Source organism: Coturnix japonica, chromosome 6, assembly GCF_001577835.2.
Source record: "Coturnix japonica isolate 7356 chromosome 6, Coturnix japonica 2.1, whole genome shotgun sequence".
In the NCBI taxonomy this organism is placed as follows: domain Eukaryota; kingdom Metazoa; phylum Chordata; class Aves; order Galliformes; family Phasianidae; genus Coturnix; species Coturnix japonica.
In genome coordinates, this window is record NC_029521.1 from 29,377,718 (window position 1) to 29,404,896 (window position 27,179).

Consider the following 27,179-nt stretch of genomic DNA (forward strand, 5'->3'; position numbering starts at 1 on the left):
ACCATGTTTAATTTTTAAAAATCAAAGTAAAATTGCCAAGTGTCACAGCCGGGAGTGTTTTATGTGAGTTCTTCTTCAGCACTGACTGCTTTCTCATTTATCAGACTGTGTTTTATGTTGGGCTTCTCCCACAACCATCTAAGTCATATTTTTATCTGGGAATAGTTTTCTGAAGGAAAACATTCCTCTCTGGAAGATATCCCCTACTTGCAACCTGGGATTTACCTTCCTTACTTTGTACATTAACAAGTGCTTCTTGGGTTTACCATGCATGCATTCAACACCTGCTGCTGTGACCCAGAAGTTACTGCTTTTTAGCCACTGAGTTTTCCTAGACCTGTAATTTTCAGTGCTTTCAATGGCATCTAAAGGTTTTATTCCCTCACTTATTGTTAGGAGTTATCCCTCACCCAGTTGTGCAACTGTTGGGAGCGGTGCTGAGAAGTGAATATGCTTGTTCAGGTGAATACTGATCAGAGGTGTGTGGAGGGTTCAGTGCCAAATGCAGTGCTGCAGTATTAAACATAGCAGTGACATTATGCAAATGTGTGCTGAGTTTGGCTTTCCTTCAAATAACACTTCCACAAGTGCAGAGCAAACCTTCCTGGGTTGTCTCCCCCCATGACTGTGATTTGATGCAGTCAAATTGCCAAGGAAGGAAATAGGAGCTTGATACTCCTTGGAAAACATGGGCTCAGCTTTAATGTTGTTCCCTTACAGGTCAAGGACTCGTTTCCTTCAGGTGTTTTGACTTAAGTCCCTCCTTTTGTCCAAGAAACAAAATGCAGCTGACAACCCACCAATAAACACCCATAGAGAAATCCCAGTAACCTCCAGGAAACTTCTTTCTTTCAAAGAAGTTGAATATCTCAGTCTCTCGTTCAGTGCTGAAGTGAAACAAGACAGCTTATAACCAGTGTGAATTTATCAATGGGAAAGAAGCATTAAAATGTGAACCCTCAGGGCCTCACAAGGGGCAGGTGGGTGTTGCTCAGCTGATAGCCTGCTGCACACAGGTGATGCACACAAAGTGATGCACACTAGTTCCAATCTTTGCATTTGAAAGAGGTCATTTGGCAGTGGTGTGTGCTGGGTGATGCATGGCAGGGCTGCTGTCAGGTCTTACTGGAAGTAGACAGTTGTCTTAATTAGAGTGATGTTTTTACAGCTTCATGCGTTTTAGTTTCTGCCAAGACAACTGATGACAAGAAACGAGGACTTTATGAAGAAATCATGAAAAATTTATGCTGGCATATGTGATCTATTCATCCTGCATATAAAATGTACTTCAAATTCCAACATCAGTGCAGCTAATAAGTCTGAAAATAGACTGAAGCTGTTGGTAGCTTGGTGTGTGTTTTGACCCAACTGAGTGCTCTGGATTTGACCCACAATGATGTTAACATGTTAGACATCCTAACTCAGAAGGATTTCATTCATTGTGAGTCAGGATTTTAAGCTAATTATTTGTGTAAGAAAAAAAAAATCACAGTCACAGAACGGCCTGGGTTGGAAGGAACCTCGAGGATCACGTGAATCTCCAACCCCCCTGCCAGGCAGGGTTGCCAGCCTCCCTATTTACTAGACCAGGCTGCCCAGAGCCCCATCCAACCTGGCCTTTAACACCTCCAGGGGATGGAGCATCCACAGCCTCCCTGGGCAGCTGTTCCAGCACCTCCCCACTGTCACAGTAAACAACTTTGTAATCTGCGACGTTTGTAACGTGAATTGCTAATTAGTTTGGAAAGTTAGGGAGAAAAAGTGACCCGACTGAGGTTGGTGGCAAAGCCACTCCTGCATTGCAGCCCCGTGCGTTTTGCTTTGGTTTCCTGACAGCACCGACTCCTCTGTTCCCTGTTTGATCAGGGCTTGGTCTGAATTTGTAAACTCGCACAATTCCATGCAGGGAGTTTTGAATTGGAGCATGCTGTTCTCTCTGCTGTAAAATATCTAATCTCTTTTACTTAGGTGTTTGTGTGGAAGTTGCTCTCTTGTTCTGACATAGAGCCCTTACCTGCGTGAGGCTGATAGATGAAATCCAGCAGTTGCCTTGATTTAACGGGGACGCTGGGATCATTCTGTTAATGCTGACAAATGGAAAGGCTTCTCATTAGGACGGGCTGTGGGCAGCGGAGTCCTGTGGGCTGAGGATGCACCAGAAGCAGGAAAGCTTTTCCAATAAAGGATGCCATCAGCTCGGGTTTGTTAGGAGCAAAGGGGCAAGGCTGCATCTGGTCTGAATGTGGAACTCTCTGAGGGTAGCAGGATTTCTTGGCTCATCACTAACTTTTAATGCTGGTTTTTTTATATGTGTATATATTTGGTCTTGAGTTGTAAAATGCAAAAAGTATATCATGAGTTAAAGCTTTGTCATGCCACTTTTTCCCGTGGTTAATCTTTATTTGTTGATGTTTGCACAGACTTAACATTCAAACACAGACTTTTAAGGTATTCTTTTCCTCCCACATAATTCAACTGAGATTTAAATGACAGAGTAATTAAGCATTTACGGGTATGAAAATGATGCTTTTTGGCAAGTCTGCCTCATGTTTCAGTTGGGAGAAATGGTTCCTGGCTCCCGGGGCATCATGGAGTGCCCTTCAGCTCTCCTTGGCTGCAATTGCTTTGACCACTGTCAACTTATAAAGCAGTTCCCTTGAACGTTTCCTTCTATCCCCGTATCATAAATTGTCTGGCTCCAGGAGCGCTGTCTGGGAAATAGAGGCTGAGGATCTGCTGGGCATTGCGAAACTGTGCGGGGAGCTGCAAAAAGTGCAACTCATTCTCATTGATTTAAGGGAGAAACACCTGGCATATGCATTTTGATTATTTATATCTTATTGGAGACGGTTCGTATATTAAAAAGGAAATTAAAGGGCAGCTTTTCAAAAGAGCGGAGGCAGTTTGTACACAACGTGTGACTCCAGATATGGGTGGAGAGGGGAAAAGAATGTGCTCTTCCTGCTGTGTGATGGGTACCCAGCAATGTGTGGCCGTGGGGCCATTAAACTCCCACACCCCTGAGAGTGGCTGATGGGAACCTAAACCATAAATGGTTCTGAGATAACAGCCACTGGGCCTCATCAAAGTATGTGCGTATTATTAGCAGACTGGCCCAACTGGATCCCATATTCAGGTGCCCACCCATATAGATCTTCCATTTTAATCTGAGAAGAGATGTTTTAGATCCATCATCCAAGCAGCTGAGTGTTGTGGGTGAATTAAACTTCAGCAACTTCTTTAGCTCATCTTTGCTGAAGGGGTGCCTCTGTCGGAGCTGCCTTCTTTGCCCTAAAGTAAGACTTACTGTCAGTTTTATGTAGCTGCAATAATAGTGATCTGAATTATTTTTGTGAGAAACTCGGAGTATCTGGGGAAGATCATCTGTGTTCTCTTGACCTTACAGATGTTTGAGTTGATTCATAGTGGGATTAAGTAATTTCTCCGTGCTCATGCAGTGAGTAACCAGCAGTGAAGAGTGGAGTTTGTATCATATATTATTTTCATGTTCCATTTTGATGTCTAATCAAAGTAGAACAATTCCCATCTCCAGTGCATAAATGGGAAGAAAACTTCAGAGCTGTATACAATAAGGAACGTTGGTGCAGTACTTTGTTTTCAAACACAGCGTAGGTACAGGCAAACATTCAACCAACAGTCCATTGAGTTCTGTGCTTCTGGGAAGTCTTGCCCAAGCAACACGTCTGGTTTCCCATGTTTGTGCTTGAGGTTATCACTTCTGGAATAGTTTCGGATCACACCTTGTCGTTCCCTCATTGGGTTCAAGACAACAGTAAGGTTAGTTCTGCTGATTTAAGAAGATTTTGGACAGTGATATTATAATGGGGGAATGGTTTTAAACTGAGACAGGGGAGGTTTAGGTTGGATGTTAGGAGGAAGTTTTTCCCCCAGAGGGTGGTGACGCACTGTTCACAGGTTGCCCAAGAAGGCTGTGGATGCCCCATCCCTGCAGGCATTCAAGGCCAGGCTGGATGTGGCTCTGGGCAGCCTGGGCTGCTGGTTGGTGACCCTGCACACAGCAGGGGGTTGGAGCTGGATGAGCACTGTGGGCCTTTGCAACCCAGGCCATTGTGTGATTCTATCATAATTCTGTGATAAATAACCCTGCATTACCGTTCTTTTATAATAGATCTGTTGATAGGAAACAACTTTTCTGGCTGTTTGCATCACAATAATTTCATAACATAACAAATACATATTTGTATTATTTAAACCGCGTGTTTTGTGAATGCTGGAGCCAAGTAATTTGTAACAGAAGCCATGTGTAGGAACCACTCTCCTAAAGTGTTTAAATTGCTTTGCTTGCAGCTACTGAGTTTGCCATAGAGAAAGATTTCTCATGCTGAAGTCTCAAAGCCACAGGAGTGGTCACATAGCTGAGAAAGGGGCAGCCTGGTGATTTAAGGCTCTTCAGTGCCCCACTTGTTGCAGAACAGAGTGCTGGAGACCTTGCTGCCCTAGCAGAACATTTCTCTGCAGTTCCATAATGCCTGAAACTTGGAAACTGATTTATCAACTGTAAGATCCTGTTCGGAGGGGAAAACAGGCTACTGGAGTTTTAACCACTAATGTAGAAGGTTTTCACACAGTGTTTACTTATTCTCCAACTCTGAACCAAAGACAACACATGAACACCATGGAAAGGCCATGGGTTGGTCTTTCAAGGCAGAAAGTCATTTGCTCCTCAGGATTGCTTTTGTCTAGGCCTGACCTCATTGACCTGTTAAAGTCCTTTTTAAAGACCTGTTTAAGTACTTTGAGTGAGAGAAGGTGAGCCCCAACTTCTCATGCTTACAAAGTGACTTAAAGAAGTCTGTATCTATTGCAGCTGAAAACTTCTTAGCAGCCAGTAATTATACAGCTGTGATCATGCACTAATTGTGATTTGTCACAGACGAATGTTTACTTTTTTGACTAATTTAAAACCTATTCATCACACTACATAAAAATACTGATCAAAGCGTTGCGTTGGTCTTTGAATGGGTAATTGCAATTAAGGCACTCTCCTGCACGAGTCGTGTGTGTAGGGTTAATTTGGACTTGGAATTGTTTTTTCCTCTTTGCATGTCTGTACAATTATGTTTTCCGAGTGTGGCACGGAGCAAATAATCAACGCAATAATTACTTGTATCTGAGCTGAAATGCAGTGTTTTTAATGCAAGTGTAAAAGTGTCTGCAGTGCTCTGTTAGAATGTGGTGGGTGAGTATTGGTGATGGTGGTGGCAGCTGGGCGTTGTGTTTGGGTTTGGGGGGGAGCTTCATTGTGACTGTGTGTAGGAGCTCATAAACAGGAAGGAGACACTTTATAACTGCGGGATAGCGATAAGGGAGAGTGGTTTTAAATGAAGGGAGATGTGAGGAGGAAAACCCTTTACTGGAGGTGGTGCAGCCCTGGTACTGCTCCCATAGGTGTGATGTCCATCCCTGGAGGTGCCCATGGCCATGGCTGGGCCTGAGCTGGGGCTACTGCACATGGGAGGACTGGGGGCTGTGGGTGCCCTTCCAACCCAACTGTGCTGAGATTCTGTTTTCGTTCTGTACAGCAGGTTGTATGTCAAGAGCTGAGGCTCCTTACATACATACAGTGCATGGGCAATAGGAAATACATAACTTTTAAATATGCATACAAGGAGAATTTCACAACTGCAGCGTAGCGAATGAAATATTAATGTAGATAGAGCTTAAAAAAAAAAATCATAAAAATATATTCATTATTTCCCCCAGTAAAATTTGAATTATGTGGCCTGAATAGCCTGGTGGGGAGGTGTTATTCCGTCTAATAAAACTCAAGGAAGAAGCTTCCTAAAACATGGGGGGAGAAGCTCTTAATCTCTGAGTTAATATGTTTAGGGGGAAAAAAGGGGTGTTGTTTTAGCAATAACACACGAGCAACGTGTTGCTTTTTGTCCTTTAAAATGCTGTTTTCTACCAGAGACCTGGAGGAAAGCTCTAACAGCCTGGGTTCTATTTTAACATCCCCTGTGTCTTTAGCACCTTTGTTCCGTTGTCTTTTTGGCCTGTTGGTGTGATCAGACAGAACCCTTATAGCTTTTGTCTGTCATGTGAGAACTTCTGACTGAAAGCACCGTTTTAGGGCATCAATTCTCAGCCATCACAGTTTGTGTATTACTGGTTTTCAAGATGGGAATATGTAATATTTGAACAAACTGTGTGTGCCATTCTGGTTTTGTCCATTAGGGTATGGAAACAATGCCGAAAACCATCCTTCTTACCTTATATAAACCCTTGACAAATGTGGTTTTCTTGGTTTAAAAACAAAAAATCAACTTGACCATGTTTTGCTGAGCTTTATCTCGGTGGGTGAAGCTGCTGGCTCTGGGGCTAATATGGATTTCTCTTCTCTTTGTTCCTACCACCCATACGAGCCCATAAAATAATTACAGTCTGCTCATAGGGAAGCTGCTCAGCTTCAGTGCCATTGGCTTTATAAATTATCAGTCTATAGAGATAGCCAGAGTGTGTAATTCAGGCCAGAGGAGAACATAAAAGGAGCATGAATGGTACATAAATGTACATGGGCGAAAGGCTTGCATTTATGCCAGCTGCACTTTGAGGCAGCCCAGGACAATGACTCCAGCTGTGCTGACGTGGGAAGCGATGCCCATCTGTGCTGCCTGGAGAGGTGAGGAGCTCTGCTCTGAGCACACTGTGCTGAAAAGAAGTTGTACCGAACTGGGTTCCATGCTGAAGGATTCCCTCCCTTTCTTTTCAGGGACCTGCATTGCATTTGCCTTTCAGGCTTTGCCTTCAGCAGGCAGAAGCTGCTGGGCAGCTGCAGGAGGATGGGCACAGCAAAGGCCTGGTCCTCCAGGGCCCTGAGCACATTCAGGCAGTGCAGCCATGCTGTGTCACAGCACATTGCTTTCTGCAGAAGCAGCTGTTTGTGGTGTCAGAAATGCCCCTCTGCTGACCCAGAGCTCTCCTCACATGCTGCACGCTCATTACGAACATGAACAAAAATGGTTTTGATTGGGCAATTCCATTGCGATTCCTTATAATGCGGTTCATTTCTATCTGCAGCCTTATTTAGCTCTTCTAAATTGGAGAAAGCACATGCCTGGTGAGGATGAAATTAATGCTGAAGGCAGTCAAAGGTAATCAGCGTCTCTGGGCTTCCCCAGAAGAAGGGATAGAGCAGAGCTGAAAAGAGTGTTACAGATGTATGGGGATGTGCATGAGGGGAATGGTGTGGGGTTGCTCCGTGCTGATAACCAACCCAGGGGGCTGAGAGCAGTGGCTCCAATATGGATCCATTGCAGGGAGCAGAGATCCCTGCCTTACCCTGAGAGGTCAGATGTTGGCCAGTGTTTGCTGCATAACTTGGAGACCTGGGTTCTCACTGAGCCACAGAGCCCAGCCATGCACGTAATTCCCCGCTAACCTGTCAGCTTAATGACTGCTCTGGGGAGATATAGAAGAAGTCACCATAGAAAATAAAAACTAAAAAGAATAAAACCAAAGCCAAACATCACCAACAGAACCAAGCACCAGATGGATGGTGGGTTGAGCTTATGGGCCAGCTCCAGGCTCAGCTTCCCCTCTGATCCATGGGCACCTTCATGTTGTTCTTGGCTTTAGGAGATGGTTTTTCCCTTATCCTTTCTTCTCCCCCCGTGTACCTTAACCACCTGATCCCTCCATGTTTGAGCCCTTCCTTCTCCTTAACTTTACACCACTGCTTTTTGCTATCATGTCCCCTGCAATGCTGACTTCTCATGCAGTTTACCTCTTTATACATGAACCAAAAATCCCACTGCTGGCTGCAGAGGGGTTGGGCTTCTTGTGGGCACTTGCTGGGAAGATCCCTGGGACTTGGAGGTACTGAAGCATCGCATCAAGGGCTTCATTCCAGTCCTGTGGTCTGCTATGGTTTGCAGCAAGACAGGAGATTGCAAGAGAAATTAAAAGAAGAGCAAAGCACTGATCTTGTCCAGAGGTTAATAGCTGGGTTGTGTGAGCAATTGTCTGTGCAAGGGACCAGCAGTGTTCTTGTCTCGCTTCACTCTCCCCTTGCATACCCCACTGCCTTCTTGAAACACTGTATGACAGCAATATCTGAGAGCCACTTTTAAGATCAAATGCAGCCTTACCTAAAGCTCCAGAAAAGTGGTTATATTGTTGTGGTGGTTTTTCAATTCTTTCCCAGCATTAGTGATCTCTTCACAAGGCTGCCAACCCCATCAGTGCATGGAAACAGCAAAGAGGAGCAGCTGTTATAGTTGCCTCATGGAGACATTCAAGGCCAGGCTGGATGTGGCTCTGGGCAGCCTGGGCTGCTGGTTGGTGACCCTGCACACAGCAGGGGGTTGGAACTGGATGATCCCTATGGTCCTTTTCAATCCAGGCTGTTCTATGATTCTGGTATATATAAATATATCTAATATGTGTGTGTATTATAATATACTGGTCTGCTGCTGGACTAACCCGTGGTGCATCTCTTGGCACCTTGCTCTGCAGGTTACTTGCTTTTTCCCCACTTGTATCCCGTGATGGACTTTGATCAAATATCCACAGGAAAAATTAGGATTATTTTCCAGGCATTAGGAGATGAATTTATCCAGCTGCAATTGTCTAAACAATTGATTGCACAATTGATGGAAATGTCAAAGAATATGAAATGCAGTGAATCAATTCTATTGATTTATCCATAATTACCCCAAGTAGCCTTAATCAGTATTCACATCAAGGTATCTGCAGAAATGCATGTGTTACACAGGACAGTGCTGTCGGCTGGAAAGGATGGAGGTTCCCTTGCTGGTGCAGTGCTGTCATGTGTTTGAAACATAGATTTTTTTCCAAATTCATAATCAGAAGATTCACACTCTACAGGACAATTTACCTGGTGTCCTTTGCTGTGCTTTACATGGCTTCAGTCCCTCTTTTTAACTGTTATTTCCAGGCCAGATTCCTTCAAAAGCAGCATGGTAAGGAGATAAACAGTGGTTTTTCTATTTGTCAGTGGTCAACACACCATCCTAAAGGTGGTTCTGTATTTTGCTTCCTTTGTATAACATAGTGGGGAGCTGAACTGAATTGCCCTGGGGTTGGTCATTCCTGGGAGCTGAATCTTGCTGCTGGTACCAACAGAATCCAAGGGCTGGGATGGCTGGGGCTGTTTGGATGGCTTGTGTGAGTGGTCATAGATTGCTCTGTAGCAATTATCTCTTTAAAAACTTCCTTGTTGCTGTGTTTCCATGGAGATGTTGATGTCTTATACTGCAGCAATTGTAAAATACTGAGGGAGTATTCCCTTCTAAGGCCAAGTTTTACTTCTTATAAGACACCACGTTCTTGTGTTGCTGAGTGACCTTTAGGCATCTTGTATAGAGGGACTATTGCAAACATGTTCTTCCTTCTTGGTTTGGAAATGCAACTGCTTGGAAGTGATGTTCTTTAGCACATAAACTCAGCAAGGGAAGGTGGCGATACCTGCTCCATAGCAAAGTTTGTTGAGCGCTGCTTTAGATGAAATCTGCTTACTTATTAATGCAGCTGAACATGGAGATTTCTTATAGCGGTGCTTCAAGAAATTACTTTTGTTCTAAATTGCAAGATCCGTCCCAAGTTTTTGCTGACTGTCATGATGGGAATAGTCAGGTTTGAGTTCAGTGGTTGTACTTTCCTTGTAGGTTTTGGGGGAGTGGAGCACTGATGATGTCTACCTGCAATAGATGTTGGCTTCCCAGTGTTGTAGCCTTTGCATTGTCTTTTAGCATTTCCCTTACAAAACACCACTTAAAGCTTTTATTTCTCTGTCAGGAAAGCCTCTAGGAGGTGAAATGTAGCGCATGAGGTTCAATCCATGGCTGGAGCTAAATGGCAGTTGGAATTACTGGAGACAGAATGCTTTTGAAGAAGAAATCCCAACTTTCTTCTTTCCTTTGTGTTGTTTCTTTCTGTTAACATTTATTGTTTGATTGCCCGGCATCAGAGCACTTCTCTGTCCCAATAATAGGCCTTAAGGTGTGAGACAGCAGCGCTGCAGAGGCGGTTTGTGAAGCAGAGCATTGTGGATGTGGTCGTTGATAGTCAGAGCGCAAGTTTGTCCTTCAGAACGTTGTAACTTGCAGTTATTTTTCATCCATCCGTCCCCGTTGTTTTAGAGGGCGCACAGCACGGAATATAAATGAGGAAGGAGGTGTCAGTGATTATAGATAATATGCTAAAACTGTTTCTGAAATATTTATTAGAAAATAGGTTAATAAAGTGACACCACGCACCTGTGCTGGTGTGAAGTAGACATTATGAGAAGATTATGCTAATGTAAGTATTTAGCAGCAAGTCTTCATTGGGATTACTCTGTGCTATTATCGCGGTCAGCCCAGGAATTGTAATTCAACAGAAAGCAAATGATCAAGGGTTTTGTTTCTTTTCTTTCTTGTCTTTTTTTTTCTTCCCAAGTTTTGGCTGCTCTTTAGCCTGACGAATTAGAAGGAATATATTACAAGGACTCTTTTTAAGGTATTATTCAACGACAACAGCAACAGAAAAGAATAAGTGAGAAGTAGGCTGGGCAGAGAACTATCGCATAGAGAAGTGTAAAATGAAAAGGATTTTGGAAACCTTGATGTGGGCTGAGCAGCTGTCAGGTTGGGAGGTGTGAAAAGAAGTTAATAGTAATAATATCACAAGGAAGGAATCGAGAATTTGGGATGGGAGACAACTGGGGGGAGATGGGAGGAGGACACGTGCCTTCGTGCTCATACATTGCCATGATTTTGCCTTTCATTTGACATACACAGGAGGTGTATCAGAGTGTCACATATTCTCTGTGTTCAGGGGTCGTAATAACTGGAGAATCGTCATCCTGTATGTGATGCCAAGAGAAAAGCTGTTACAGGGATGGATTAAAATAAGCATTCTACTTTATATGCAAGTGAAAAGTTGTTTAAAACTTTGCTTTGCAGATGAAAAGTTGAAAAATATTGTGAAGGTATTTGATGTGATTGCTCTGTAAAAGAAGACTTTGGTATTCATGTGTTAGCGAGCATTTGTTCAGGTCTGGGTTTTGCATGGGGATTTCAAGGTCTGGGTCTGTTGTTTCATACACAGTCTGACAAGATAAGAGTGGTCTGTCTCATATATGCACAGCGTTTGTCTCCCTGAGCAGCAAAATCACAAGCATGTGGAGCATGGTAATGTGCAGGAAGGCCGATCAGCTGTAATAAAGCATTCATTATCCCTCCATCTAAATTAACTGAAATGGCGTAATAGGCCCTTTTATAACGTCTCTCAAATTCTCTCTTTTATTGAATTAGCAGCTAAACTGAAATTATTTTAAGCTGTGTGTGTATGTTCTTGTTTAGGTCGTTATGCTGTCATTACAGAAACCATTCATCCTTTGGTTCCTTGGTTCTTCTGCACTTATTCGTTCATGTTCTCTTCAGAGCTTTGGGGACTACATTTGTAGCTTGCACTGTTTTCAGGTTTTCTTGTGTTTTGTGCAAGTGCTTCTAATATAAACCTGACATGAAAGCTGACAAGATACTGTGCACAACAGGATATACTGCAGGAGGGGTTCTACTTCTGGAATATCATTCTCCAATAAAGAAAAAGACTTTGTGCAGAGTCAGTTTGATCTTCACGTGTGTGTTACTTGGTGAGTTGGGTGTGATGCAGCTCTGCTCATCTCCTTTAGCTTTTGCGAATGCCTTCTAGTGGTGGGAGAGGCTGAGTGAACACAGGGCACAGATACGTTCAGCAGAGAGAACAAGGAAATCAGGGCATGTGATTAATTATAAGAGAGAATGGAGAACTAGCTGTACCTGAGAAAGGGAAGAAAAAAGGTGTTGTTTAGCACAGTGACTGCTGTTCCACTTGCATATGGTTCCTCTTTGTCTTTCTTTCATTTATTGTTGCCAGTGGAGGCCTGAATGTGACAAGTAGCACCAGCCTCCTGGATTCAGTGAGATTGTTTGTAGGGCTTCTCTGCAAAGGTAAAATGAGAGAATGAAAGCAGTAGTACTTGTGGTGTTATTTGCTCTAGCAATCTCTAGGTGTGTTTCCACAAACCATTCGACCCCCTGTGGGATCACTGGATGTGATTAAGAATTAGCAGTGATAAAAATACGCAGTGGTTGCAATTGAAGTTATGTTTACAACTTGAGTGGGCATCCTATTGGGTGGGCTTATTGACTCTGGGTGGAGGGCTGTAAGGGAGGAGAAATTATGGGAGGGATGAGGACTTACCTGCCCTTGTGCCCAGGGCAGGGAGAGCAAGGTGAGTGGTACCCAGCTGCAGCATAGGTGTTTGACTTGCTGTGTGCTGGTGCAAGTGGTTATTCCACCTGGTGTATAAAGAACTGATAAAGTGTCTTATCAAGAAATAAATGAACAGGGTGTCAAACCTCATCTCTCTAAATAGTTAGTTTAGTTACTTGTCCTTCGGTACCATTCTGTCTTCCCTTCACATCTCCTGAAGTGATTTTCCTCTGTAATCGTATCCTTTCTATTCTGATCACATTGTGGAAAAATGTTAATTTCCTTCTTTTAATTGGGTTGATAAAGTCTTTTGTCTAACAAATCTTTTGCAATACATTAGCGTTAGATTTTGTTGCTGCGTGCACCCTTCTCAGTATCATAACTAAGTACATTGAGAGCAGTTCCAGCCAACTTTCAGCTTCTCTGTTTCTCAAGGTTTTAACTTTCATGGCTCCTCCTGATGTGGATAATGCATTCTTTTGTTAGTAGAAGCTGAACTTGGAGAGAAGCACTCCTTTTTATGCACAAGCACCAAGCGCTAATCTTTGTTATTAATTACACCGAGATAAGCTGTGCCCCTGTGGATTGATGTTCTTCATCCAAATGTGGGAGATGCTTTTGGTGACTTCTCTTGGCCCAGAGCAACCAAATCATAGCATTTTGTTCTATACTGTTTTCAGGATGACATTGCTCCTCACTCCTGTGTGAGCGTGTCATAATGTCATAATGAACATAAGGTGTTCAGGAGTCAGCAATGACAACTGAAAGCAATATTGACCTATGTCATCGCTTACATTGAGCATTTCTTTTGTGGGCTTCAGGACCATCAAACTTCAATCCATGGTGCAGGTGGGATGAAATCTATCTGACCTTGTTATCCAGGTGTGCTGTGTGACGTGCTTCTTCTTGATGGTCATGTTCTTAAAATCATCTTCATGAGATGAAGTCATCAACATCTCGTTTTCTCTTGACATTAGGAGATCCTGTAATAGGGAAGTTGGAACAGGCTACGAGCTCAGAAACCATTTTGGTGACGTTAAGGGTGCCAGGAGGTATTAGTAGTTGAACTGGTCTGTGATTATTCCACTTTATGACTTCTCTTTTTATGGTAATAGGATTGAGTGTAACATCAAATTAAATGAAAACCAAAATGGGGCTTGAATAATTAAAAAATCAGCCCTTCAATCTCCACTTTTTTCTTTTCTTTATTTTTTCTGTGCTCTACTGTAGGAGGTTGGGAGGATGCCTACGTTCCCAAAGCACTCTAGTTACATGATAGCATATGGGCTGCGAGTGAGTGGTGGTATTTATTTACAATTACAGTTTTATAGATGTGTTGTGGTTTGGTCCTTTTTTCTCTTGCTATGTACAGTAGATTCTGCACTGTTTGTTGTTTATTTGTAGTCACTTGAATGAACATGGGGAAAAATGAGAGCTACGATTTGAAGAAAAATAATGGTATATAAAGTAATGAGATTGTTCCAAAGCTTAATTAGATGGAGCAGATTGAATACATTACAGTGATGTCTTGAGGCAACATAATTAAATTGGAGGCATAATCCTCCCTGTATTGGAACTGATTTTATCTTGGTAGCATGAGGAATGTCAGTGAGCTGTTCCTACTGGTACGTTGCTGATCCTTCTGGGAAGAGTTATGGATCTCAGAGCATTGTCAGACCTTAAAAAGCACAAAACAAAACAGGACATAAATCTACATATGGAATTGGTGGTGTTCTGGTTACAGGGATAACTTTGGATTCAATCTTTGTATGTGCCGCAGCTCAGTAATTGAATCATAGATCTAAAGCACGTCCACAGCGTGTTATGGTGTACACTGAATTCATCTCATTTATGAAATCTCTTAATGAAGTTGTTTCCAAATATACACAGTGACAAAGATATGGTGAATAATGCATGGAAGTGCTGTTCCTGAAATGCATCTTTGCATGTGCTGGGTACGAGTACAGGGATGCATGCGAGATCTTTTAGGTGCAAAGTGCAATGTTATGAAACATATGTATGCACATATGGTTATGTGTATTTTCTTATGTGTTTAAACACTTAAACATATCTATGTGTGCATGTATATATCTTTCTTTTTTACATATTCATTCCTATTTAACATATTCTTTCATGATCTATGTTTTCTTTGGTACCTTTACCAGAAAATAATAATTTTTCTGTTCATGTTTGGATACTTCTCCTGATGTGGGAGTGATGTGATTCTATAGCACAGATACATCCCAGCTGTGTGTCAATTAGTGCCTTGTTTTGTTTAGTTTCATACATGTGAATAACCTCTGCTCCCATCTCGGTGTGAGGTTTGATTTCATTTGGGCAGCCAAGCATTCAGGTAGATGTTTTTTTCTTCTCAGGACAGATCAGTAAGTATCTTAAATTCAAATAAAGGTTCTAACTTCTTCAACTGATTTGTTTTTTGCCAACCTGTAGAAAGATTAACCTCCTTATTTGTATCCAATAGGGCCGATGTCTTCTTAAAGATTGCTTTTGGGGAAAAGGAAAGGAAGGTTTTGCTTGTTATGATTGGTCTTCATCGTTACTGGAGCTTTAAGGGGACATAAATCTGTATCACAGCCTGCTCCAAAGACAGGCTCATTTGTCTGAGCATTAGCTGGCAGTTCCATAGCATAAATTTAAAGTTTTCAGGAGGAATCTAATGTTTATTTTGGAAATAGAGATTAGAATACCGGAGAATAATATGTTTACTTTTCAGCACCATGAATATGTAGTGACCTACTTATACTGTACCATTTGGTTTTATTTTTAAAGCTTGTCAAGCCAACTCCTATCGCAATTTAACAAGCAACCTTTTTAGGGAAGCAATAAACTGTACTGGGTATTAAATTAGCATTTTAGAAGTAGAACATTGCACACCATTTTGAAGACTGTCCTTCAACAGCTTTTTAATGTGTTTTTGTTCCATAAGTAAAATAGTGCCTGTCTCTTGTGTTTGAAAACACGTTTTGCTTCACCTGCAAGTTTAAATAGAGCCAGTTTCAGTTCTGGAGAGCTCCAGCATTGAGACACTGTCACTTTAAAAGAGGGGGGGAGGGGGGAAGAAGCAACTTTATTTTTTCTAATAAACTGAATGTTTAATGATCTCCTGATTATCATGAGATATTTTAAAGACAAGTGATTTTATCCAAAACATCCCTTATGTTTCTTTACTCCGTGTCTGCGAATTTGCTTGATTAATTTTTGAGAACATCTGCATATAATTCCGTATGCTCGACAGTGCTGAGATCGCGCTGCTCCTCAACTAACAGCTACAAATCTCGCTTCCCAGACAGACTCCGGTTTCCGTCTAATTGGAATGCCAAACGTACAAAGGTGCCACTGAAGAGTGTGTAATTATGTAATTTTCTCTTGATCTTTCAGAGTCTTCCTGCGAGCAATTAATCAGTATGCAGATATGCTCAACAAAAAATTTCTTGATCAAGCCAACTTTGAGTTGCAGGTAAGAGAAAAGGTATCAAAATACCAAACAGTGTCTCGGGATGTAATACAAACCCTGGAATCCAAGTTAGCTCCATTCAGTCATTCTGTCCTCAGCACCTGCAGAAAGGGGTGTCCTTCCCTTTCTCAGACAGGTCATAGAACCATAGAATGGCCTGGGTTGCAAAGGCCCACAATACTCATCTGGTTCCAACCCCCTGCTATGTGCAGGGTCACCAACCAGCAGCCCAGGCTGCCCAGAGCCACATCCAGCCTGGCCTTGAATGCCTGCAGGGATGGGGCATCCACAGCCTCCTTGGGCAACCTGTTCCAATGCATCACCACAATCTGGGTGAAAAACTTCCTCCTAACATCCAACCCAAACCTCCCCTGGCTCAGTTTAACACCGTTCCCCCTTTGTCCTATCACTATTCACCCATGTAAACAGCCATTACGAGATGCTTTAGTAGACCTATTGACTTGAATGTGGGCCCTGAGTGTGGATCCTCTTCCCTGTTTCTATGTGGTCATATTTTATTTTACTTGAATAATCAAATGCAATCAATGAGGATTTGTAGATGGGAAATGTTTCATGGGAGCGTGAACACAGTGAGGAGATGTACTAAATACATCAAGAAACAATGTCTGTGTAGTGTCTGTTATTTTCACCTTTAAATATTTATGTGAATAACTTCGATTCTTCTAAGGTGTTTTGTAGACGTGCAGAAAAACATTTCAGAGAATTAATGGTACCTATTCTTGTCGTTCTGGGGCCTTTCAGCTTTGGAACAACTACTTCCACCTCGCCGTTGCTTTTCTCACACAAGAGTCTTTACAACTGGAGAACTTTTCAAGTGCTAAGAGAGCAAAAATACTTAACAAGTAAGTCCTATTTGTCATCTAAATCATGGACAAGAACTTGAGGTCTGTTAGCGTAGTTTTAGTTTAATTTCTTAGCTAAGTCTACTCAAGTTGAGACACGGTCGTGGTATAATGAAAGGCTGGTTTTTAAAAACATGAAGCAAGCATTGCGTGTGTTTCTACCCTTGAATCAAGATCTAAATTACATGATTCATTACTGATGAATACAGTATTTTATACTGCAGGATATTCATGAAGTCAAGACTTCTCAGAGGTATTAACATATTATAAAGCTGCATTCTTAAATAGCTTCAGCTTTGTGATCGTTCTCATTCTGTGGGCATTCCTTATTCCTTAATCCCCGACAGCCTTTTAGGGTGGACTTCCCTGTGTTATCCCTAAGGACTGGCTTTGTAGAGCTTCAGCTGCGTTGTTCTCCCCTTATAGAAGGGGATGCATTGCCTACCTCTGACCGGGCAGGTCAGCATTGACAAAGCCAGTTGAATGTTTTGAGACTATATGTGCAGGTTCACTTTTGGTGGTGTTGTATCTGTAAAGAATGCCTGCAAAAAACAATTTGTTTCCATATTCAATTGCGTTTCCACAGTTAATGCACAAAAACACAGTTTCAAAGCTCTGAGTCCCTGAGCAGGCCTCTTCTATGTGTAATATATATTCTATCTATAGAGAGATATGGTGTATTTTGTATTACTAAATTGAAGCCTTTTTGTGTGTTACTGTGATGCGAGATACCACAGTGAGGATGGGTAGAATCATAGAATAGGGACGGATGGACTAGATGATCTTATAGGTCCTTTCCAACCTTGTGATTCTATGATTCTATGGTGGTGAAGTGGTTTTGGCATCAAGTGGGGCAGCCTGCTTCACTGACTGAGCTGGAGAAATGCAGACGTTACTCACTACTGAGATCAGTAAACAGAGCGAGTCATTTGAAGTGGATACTTAATGAAGTTTGCTGAATTGTAAATCTCTGTTTATAATGATTTTACAAGTTGTTATTTTCAGTTTAATCATGTTTGGGGGGACAAAAATCAAGACAGTAAATTCTTCAGATGCAGTAAGTGTTTGGAAGCACTGACTTTTATTGCTGCAGGGAAACAACTATCACTTCTATGCCAAAGGAATGCAAATAATGACTTCATTCAATTTCACTTGCCCTCTTTTTTAAGTACATATTCCAATGTGTTTTTTTAATTTAATTATTGTAATTTGCAGTTTTTACTACAAGTTGCATTGAAACATTAGGTAATTACAGAGTGAACAATACAGAGAAATATCATTAATCCTTATTAATGACAGGGTATCTCGCTGTTAACCCACAAAAACCCCACAAGTTGCCAGACACTTCCCATCCCGTGATTTAATTAATGGTCTTCAATATATAATCTGTGTAGCAGATAGGTTGTCTGAGCTCCTTACGTGGGCTTGGAGGATGGGTTGTGGTGTTGGTCTGGTAATTCATGAAGTCAGTGGGGGGTTTTTGTGTTCATTAAGCCTTCCTGGCATCAACGCTGCTGGAGGACGTGTGGCAAAGGTGCCACCAGAGCTGAACGAGGGACATTGGGCCGCCAGGCAAAGGAGCATCCACGTCTGTGCTGCTTTGACCCCGCATCCCCATAATGCGCAACACAGAAGCTCTTCCTTTCTGATTTCACACAAGATGTCACCTGGTGCTCCTGGTTTTATTTTCTAGGACAACGTTATGCTAAGAGTGTGTGTAAAAATAACACAGAGCCTTAGGCCGTGCAGCTCTCTGCCGCGCTTCCTCCAGCCATCGCTGTTTGAAAAGTAGGAAACGCTCACAATTAATCTCTGCAAACACCCACGTGTCCCAGAGGACAGTTAGGTAATCCAAAAACATGGCACATGTTTGGTGTTCTCCCTTTAAAATAAGTAGAAACCCATAATGGAAACTCAGTGGTCTCCTAGGGACATCACAGAGTATGGGGTGAGCTGCGGCCTTTGGGGGCTGCATGCTGGTCAGATTTTCAGACCAAATTTCTCTGCTTATTGATAGGTCATATATGTGATTTGGGGTTTTTTTAATACTGTTTTCTGTTCTCTTTTTAAGATACGGTGATATGAGAAGGCAGATTGGTTTTGAGATCAGGGACATGTGGTATAATCTGGGTAAGTAGCATCAACGCCTGTTGCTTAATGCTTTCAGCCAGTGTTTGTTTAAAGGAGGTTCAGATGAAACAAGGTTACTTTCTCCTGAAATAGGCACCTATGAAGCAAGTGATGTAAGAATTAAAGCCTCTTCTGCGTACTTGATTCACCATCTGGGGAGATACATAACCAGTCAATGTTTATGTATCTTTGTTTTGTTTCATGGTATTCAACCTTATTTTAAATAGAAACAACTCTAGTGAGAGGTTGCGCTCTCACTTTTTCTCTGTAAATATACAGATATAAAAATAAATGTTTACATAGAATCCAGTGTTCTGTAGCAAAATGAACATATCTGAAGGCTACCAGTAGCCTTACCTGGAAATTCAGCTTCATGCCTGATTTTTAGTCTTGTTTGGCTGTATCAGAATGACTCGGGGTGATCAGCAAAGAATGGGAACTCGGACAGCCTCGGAGTTTGTGGGTAAATTAGGCACATCTTTCTCAGCTCCAGGTATATCCTGTGGGTATAATTTAGCTATATGGGGATTAAATTTTGTGAGCAGTGGAGTATTTACTGTGAACTGAGTGTACTCATCTGCCAGATTTCATTTTCTTGAGCTTAAGAGCGGAGACACTTCAGCTGTTCTGAGTTTTATCAGAAGTTCCTTAAATTATCAGAAATAAATGCACCTGCCACTTGACTTCTATCTCTAGCTGAACTGTTGTTGCTCAAGCTTGAAAAAATATATAAGCATATATAAAGGAAGGGGCTACCGGGGCACACAATTATTTGATATCACAGAAGTATCATTCACTCTGCTGGAATGATGAAAAAAAAGCCTTCCAAGAGCAGCTGATTTCACTTTTTATTAGAAGCATCTTTCATAAATCTGCAGAACAGATTTGCACACAGTAATGTTCACCTGATGTGGGAAATGACAGGCAGGTGATGGTTCTGGCCCCATAACAGATGCTGGGTCAGCCGGCTCAGGATGCTGGCAGCCTCCTTGTTGGTTATTAGCTAAATCCTTCACTGCTTTATGCTTACAGTCACATATCTGTTACTTTTCCTACTTTCTTTGGCACCTTTGGATTCTTAAACCTGATGTATTTTCCCTGCCGTTTAGCAGACTGGAAGTAGAGGTGTTTGTACGTATGTGTCTGGCTTTTCTTACATGTGGCCATTTTATTCAGCCATGGGACAGTGGAGTGCATTGTGCTTTTTACTGCTTTACCGACTGCTCTTGTGCAGGCTATTTATCTGCCTTTGAGTTATGTTTTTTACCATTACCAGGGAGATGCTAACCATCTCCACTGGTGTTTTGTGAATTGACCACCATGTGTGGAGGGGCAGTGTTTTCTTCAGTCTTTCTTTCTGTGCTATCATGAAAGCCATTGTATTTATGATAAGACTTGTAGATAGGATTTAGGTTTCTTCTTTACAGACCATTATCACTCAGGAAGGTGACTCTGTGACCTCTTGTAGCTCTGATGTCTCTGCATTCCCTTAGTGACTGGGATCATTAATTCTGAGATTTGAAGCACTGGGGAAGTTGGTAAATTGTTGCACTTGGTAACAAAAGCCGCAGTAAAAGGCAAATCGGAGCCAGGACCCCAATCCAACAAGGCCTTTGTATTTTTCCTAATGAGAATCTTTCTTTCTCTCAACTTCTTTGTGATACAGATAGTCAATGCTGATCGTGTTTAACTTCTGGCTCTCCACCAATCTCATGTATGTCACAGCATCAATTAGGAAAGAATACTGACTTACCACTGCAGAGGAATTGATTGTAGAGCGTTTGACACTTTTATCTTAGAAGTTTCACTACATTAGTCAAATTATTAATATCTATGCTCAGAAACAAAACCCAAAGCAGAAAGCTGTAATTCTTGCATATGATTGAGCATATAATTTTTTATGACTATCTGCCATTGTATATAGGAATCGATAAAGACAAATAACTTTGACTTTTGATTTACGTATTGGAGTGGATAAGCCTCAAATTACCACTTTTTGTTTAGAAATTTATTACATAATACTTATGGAGTTAAAACTTGGGAACAAGACGGACCTTCAGCTGTGATGCACATTTAAAAGTATAATTTATTGTCTGAAATTAGATAGTAAAATACAAACTCTAAAAGGTTATTTTTGCTTGTGTTTTTCTGGTGCAGTAGTGGCTGTATTTGAAAGAAAGAAAGAAAAAGGACCATGTATAATGGAGTGCAGCAATAGGTAACTGTGCATACACACTTTAAATAATGTGATTTAGGAGTAAAGGTTTTCTTTTTAAACAGGGAGCCCTGTATGAGAGATCCAGACTGACAGCTTTCCCACATAAACCTTTGCTGTAGCTGTCCTGTCTGATACCTTGCTCAATTTGATCATGAAGGCTTCAGGTTTGAGCTCTGTGATGCAGTAGCAGTGAGAATGGCTTTGAGGAGTGTAGTCCCAGCATGCAGAGCCCCTGCTGTGCTGGCTTTCTGAAAGTGCTGTGAGGTTTTTATTTTCCTGCATGCACCAGTAGCGATGCATATTAGTAGCTGTAGGCTTATTTCCTTCCAAATCACAGCCTGAACTTTAAAACAATACATTAATTTGTGTCACTGTTTGGGTAGGACTGAGGCACCTCAGACCTGGATGAATATGGTGGGAACATAGAGGAGGCTGTCTTGATGTAAATATAGGGAATCAAACAGCACGCACTGAAAAGCATTAGGTAGCAATTCAGCATATACAAAACAGAGTGTGGTGCTGGGTCACGTGTACCAGTTTTCAATGGTTAATGTTTCCAACAGGAAAAAGTTGAAGAAACAGTGAAGGTCCTGAAGGTGAAATAAACCAGTGGTGCTGTTATACAGTGGGCTGATCACCAGCCCAGCTCTCCCTTCACAGTCCTGACACCAAGAATGGACTGGACAGAGATGTTAATGTTGAAGGGAAGGCCAGGGTTAAAAATAGACCTGAACTTTGAGCATTATATAAGGAGTCTTTACTAATAACACTCTAAACTTGTTGTGTGTGTGCGCAGCTGACCCAAGTCAGAGGTAAAGTTGCTGGCAAATTATTCAGTGGATGAAAGCAAGGTTAGAAGAAGCTGGGAAATGAGAATCATGCAGCTAAAGAAAGCACTTGCATATTGGCTCTCTCAAGTGGGGCTCGCTGCTGTTAGGTCTGTGTGAGGTGGAAGGTCCTTTGGGCCTCGAGCACATCCTGTGGGTGCTTCAGCATATGGGGTCAGTGATCTCCATTCGGATCATCCCTTCCTCCTTGAGGTGCTGTGCTGCTCAATTGTTTGTTTTTGATGGGGAACTGCACCTGTTTCACTTCAGAAGAGGAAAAGGGGGAGGCAGAGATTTAAAAAAATATATGAAAATAATAATCCTTTACAAATTCTCCATTTTTCACATTGAAATTTCAACAGAGGTTTGTTAATTCTCTGAGGAGGGGCCCTGCACATGAAGCAGTGAAAAACCACTGCGGCCTACAGAGAACCTTGGGACACTGAATTCATGCCTGACAAATACCTTGTGTCACTATTGTTTGTTTCCTGAAGTCTCAGCTCTGACATTGCTCAGGCATGATGCAAGAAAACTGGCACCTGGGATGCTGAGTGTGATGCTGCTCTGAGGAAGGCAGAGAACAGCCAGCATTGGGGCATCACGTGGTGGAGTGAGTTTGGTCGACTTCACCCTAACAGCATTGTTAATTCTAATGGGATTCTGAAGTCTGCCAAATCAAGTAACATAAATTATATCTCTAATAATAAAATAAAAAGAGGCAGCAGCTTTGTTTTATCTTTAAAGGATTTTTTCTTGATTGCATTTGTTCAGATTTATGTTACTTCTGGTCAAAAGTGAAACTGCTAATTAAATACTTCCACAGTTACTGCCCTGCCAGCGTAGTGCAATGGAATCTAAATGAATTAAGATGTGTTTGTGTTGTGTACCCCACCGATAAGCTGCAGTGAGAAACAAGAGTGTTAAAACTGGGGGGTCTGGGGGCTCCTGCAATTAGCTCAGCTCTAAGCAGCCCAGCCCACCAGCAGTGGGAGCATAGAGGTGTTCCTAAAGCACTCTGTTACCTGCAGCCATTAACCTCTTATTTGTAAGAAACTTCACCCACTGGAACTTGAATGCCCTGCAAGGTGCACAGGCCATTGTGAATTTCTGCTCTTTTATTATTATTACAAAACCAAATGAGCTCCATAACGTTCCAGGTTCAATGCAGAGCTTTAAGGTATTGGACTTCTAATGTCTTCCACATATTAATCTTTGCATTTTGTGTTAGAATAAATCTACTCCTGCTGCTCTGTTTTAGGCAGTGTCATCTGCAACAGCTGAGAGAAAACGAATGCCCAGAGGGGTTATTTGGCTTTTACAAAGTCTTGGTCGGAATCTTTGTGTTTTTTGAACTTCCACCACTGAGTCCTGTGCCTAGAACTCCCCAGTGCCCTCACACTGCCCTGCACAGGCATCTTTCTATGGTGAAGCTGAGCAGGTCATTTGCAGATTGTATAATCTCCATCCTATACACTTCATCCAACAACAGAACAGGAACTACGTGCTCCTAACAAGTCCAGTATTTATTAGGCTGTGCGTTGCTGTTAAGTGTTCCTTCCTGCTCTGTGTGCAGAGCACGTAGCAGGGAGCACTGGGGGAGGTGTGCTTTTCTGTTGGGAAGGTAAATGTGAAATAAAGTTAGCCAGTCAGATCAACTCCTGGAGATGGGAGACGTATTGTCAGCTTAGGTAAGATGTAGCTTCGTGTCTCGGGGCTGTGCGAGCATGAACCCGTGGTGACATTTTGATAGAGTGACACAGGGAACATTTTGTACGCTGTGGAAGATACAGAAGTCTAAATAAGTTAATACAAGCAATGTGCCTTTTAGCTGCCTTCTCTGTAAAATAGAAAGAAAACCCTAAAATTTCATGTGTGTGTAAGGGTTGGTGATCTGTGGAAAACACTGCAAGTTTCAGCTTGATTATTGGTTGAGCAGCTCTTCATTAGTTTGGGATTCTAATATCCCGTACTTAACCTCCTGAGAGATAAATTACAACACATATTTCAGGAAAGCCTGATCTTGAGAAATGCCATCTTGCATGTGAACTGTATGACAGTTTATGGTTATGGCTTTTAGAACAATTATCTCCTACCAAGTCGGTGGCCATTCATTAGCTCTGACATGTGGTGTTTCTTCTTCCTTTTAAAGGTCAGCATAAAATCAAATTCATCCCAGAAATGGTGGGACCTATCTTGGAAATGACGCTTATCCCCGAAACGGAGCTTCGAAAAGCTACGATCCCCATCTTCTTCGATATGATGCAGTGTGAATTTCATTCCACCAGAAGCTTCCAGATGGTAAGCAGTAAGCAACGACTATTGGAAGGCAGAAGACAGATTTAGCTGTTCGTTGTATGAACTTTTGTTGCTTCGTTATTTGTTTTGCAAGAAAAATATAATTATGGATTTGTTTGTTTTCTATAACTCTGAATAGCTATAGAATTTTAATCTGAAGGTTTTAAATTCTCACTGAAGGCAACATTTGCACGAGGTAAATGAAACCTTTCTTTATGCTACAGCAGGAGAGCAAAGACAGATGTCTTAAATTTCACTGTGACTTAGGGAAAGGGTTTGCTTCTCAGTTGAGTTGGACGTGAAGAGAAGCCTGATAATGTGACAAAAGAAACTATAATTCATACAAATTCATCGTCTCTAGTATTGTGCGATTTTGACCCTATTAACCTCATTTTTACTGTTGTTCTGAAGTGGAAAAGGGGCTGACCAACCAGTGGCAGCTTATCGTCCTGCTAGATAGTTAATGCAACATCCAAACTACTGGTGGAGTATTTTATCCTATTCTCATTTCACATGCTAAAGGAAGTCCTTGAGTAAGCACATGCTGATAGCAGAAGGTTTTGAGAGACAAATAAGATGAAGGGGAGTTTCTTGAGATTCTTCATTTTACCTTCTTTCCCTTGAAACTTGAACTTATAGATTGAGTGTAAAACTGGTTAAGGCACTTAGTTTTGTAACATAAACCATCACAGCTACTTTAGACAGGGAAATTTGTGTCCATTCAGGATGACTTTGAAAACTTTGCAGTACAGTTTGCATCGCTTAGGTTCTTTTTTTTCCATTCTCTTAGCATTTTTCTTTCTTGGATGGGAATTCTTATCTTTTTCTGTATTTTTAGTGAGCAGTTATTCATAACCAGCTCTTAATCTGTAGCCAAAATAAATGAATGCCTGCGTGAAGAGATTTAAACATGGGGAAATTGCATCAGCTTTATTACTTTGATTTGTTTTACGCTGGATGCTGTATGGAAAGGTTGAAAACTGTGTTTTGGATCCCTCCAATTACTGCATAATCATTCTTTCTTATGTTTGACTCTGATGATACTGTAAAGATTGAAATGCTCGCTGGGATGCCATTTAAACTGTTTCCTGTCAGACACTCACTTTGTTACATGCCGTGTTTTATTTGTACAATTATATGGATCATGAATAATCCAAGGGTAACTTTATGGCTAAATTTATGGCCCCGTGTTTTCTTGATGGAAGAAAACCAGCTCTGTGTGGAATGTTTGGGTGATTTTAAGTAATGAGCTTCTTAAATGTTTCACACAATTGTTTTTGCCTTTTGAGAAGAAAAATGCCTGGTGCTAAAGTCAGAGCTGTCCTGGATTATAGATAGTCAACATGTATTTCTTGTGTCAGTACTGCTGCTTTCTTTATGGACGTAACATTGATGTGACAGGTACAGCGGTAGTAAGCCTTTTCTTATTGCATTTGGAGTGAACCCTGATGTCAGATGGAATAATCAGTCTATCCATTTATAATTTTGCAGGTAATGAAGTTGTATACGTGCTGGGGCTCTGAGATGGGTGTTTGGGGAATGAAGATATCAGCAATTTCCTTTGTTTTCAGGGTTGCACCCTTCCAGCTCTCACAAACTTGCATCCATCCTTTTTGTGCAGGCAGTCATCCCTGCTGCGCTGTCACTGGGTCACTGTTTACATCCTCATTGCTCCTCCAAACAAGGGCAGGGGGGCTGACCTTATCTGCGAGGCAGAAAAGGCATTTGGTCCTTCAGTCTTTTCGTTAGGTGTAACTTGTCAGCTCCATTCAGCATCAGACCTTGTCTGATGTCTCTAAGCCACCTGCATGCAGCCAGCAGAGGATGTATCCAAAATGCCATATAAACCCCATAAGAGTTGTCCGCCTGCTAAGAGATTCCCTATAGCATCCATTTACAGACCCTGGTAAGGCTTAGTGCTGAAGGTCTGGAACTGTGAACATCACAGGTCGGTGTCAATCCAAGTTGGCTGCAGCCATATGGAGGTTGAGGTATGACTGGAACTGATCCAGAGATCCAAACAAATGCAATTCCCTTCAGCTTCCCAAACTTTGATTGTTTCATCTGTCTTTCAGGCAATAACTTGTTTGTCAACAGTAGTGTTTGATATCTTCAGAATGATGGAAATAGATATAAAATAATTTAAGTATTACTAGTACCTAGGCAAGCTTTCATACTTAATCTGCCAATGTAACATACAGTGTTTCAGTATGTGTGTGCAACTACCAATTATTAATGTCTAGTCTTGCTTTTAAAGAGAAGTTCAAAACCGAATGGTTGGCTGCTGTTAAACTAATCTGCCAGAAATCCAATTATCTAACCTTATTAGTCACATCAGCAAGGGTTTAAATTGGCTCCACTTCTCCAGCAGATGTGCAAACCTCATGATGCGTGTGGGAGGAATTTGCAGAAGTTCTATGATGCCGTGATGGCTCGTGTTTTTGAACAGACAGCTTTCCCCATGGCCGTTTTAATTTCTGTATGAATTGGTAAAACCAGTAACAGGCAGGACGGGGATTTTGCTCTTCCGCTATATATAGCCCTGAGAAGAAGCAGAAGATAAATTCCTCTAAATTAAAGGCTGACTGAATTAAAAGCTGGAGTTACCCATCTCTGTCCTCTCCCTTTCATGGTGCTTTGAAGCATTATATAGGCTTCAAAGTAGCCTGTACCTCAAAGCATGAGTCTGATACTAAAGTCTGTGTGAGACCGAAGCTTCCCTGTAGAAGAAAATGCCTCCTTCTCCACTATTCTATTTCCCCTTTGCTTGTTTTACTAGTAAGCCTTCCAGATCAAAGGGAATATGTCAGAGCCGCAGAAGCCATGAAGGAATGTTGCTTTGATTGTTCAAGGCCTGGTCAGGTGAGCGTGATGGATCCCGTGGTGACAGCAGGGGAGGAGGTTTGTCATGATACAGTCATTTCACTGAAGTATGGAATCTGAAGCATTCAAAACCCCAACCCTTTCTTTGGCTGCCTGTTCCTTCCATCTGTCACTTCCTCTAGTTCCATTTCTTATGAACGTTCCGCTTTGTTTGCCTATCCAAGACTTTAACTTGCCTTTTATAAACCCGTCGTGGCTGATTTAATTCTCATTTTGAGCTGAGCTGGTTTGTAGAGAGGTGCAAG

The 27,179-nt window shown here is 41.8% G+C and overlaps 1 protein-coding gene across 3 annotated transcripts in view; it reads left to right on the forward strand.

Annotated features, from left to right (window-relative positions):
* The window catches only part of DOCK1 (dedicator of cytokinesis 1), a 226,220-nt gene that overhangs the window by 139,876 nt on the left and 59,165 nt on the right, over window positions 1–27,179 (forward strand). For all 3 annotated transcript variants that reach the window (XR_004307685.1, XM_015867551.2, XM_015867552.2), the window contains exons 30-33: window positions 15,643–15,721; window positions 16,481–16,581; window positions 18,653–18,711; window positions 23,906–24,054. Coding sequence is in view for 2 of the 3 variants with exons in the window: in XM_015867551.2 (XP_015723037.1) it covers window positions 15,643–15,721; window positions 16,481–16,581; window positions 18,653–18,711; window positions 23,906–24,054 (388 nt within the window). In the remaining variant the exon portion in view is untranslated. The remainder of the gene's footprint in view (window positions 1–15,642; window positions 15,722–16,480; window positions 16,582–18,652; window positions 18,712–23,905; window positions 24,055–27,179) is intronic.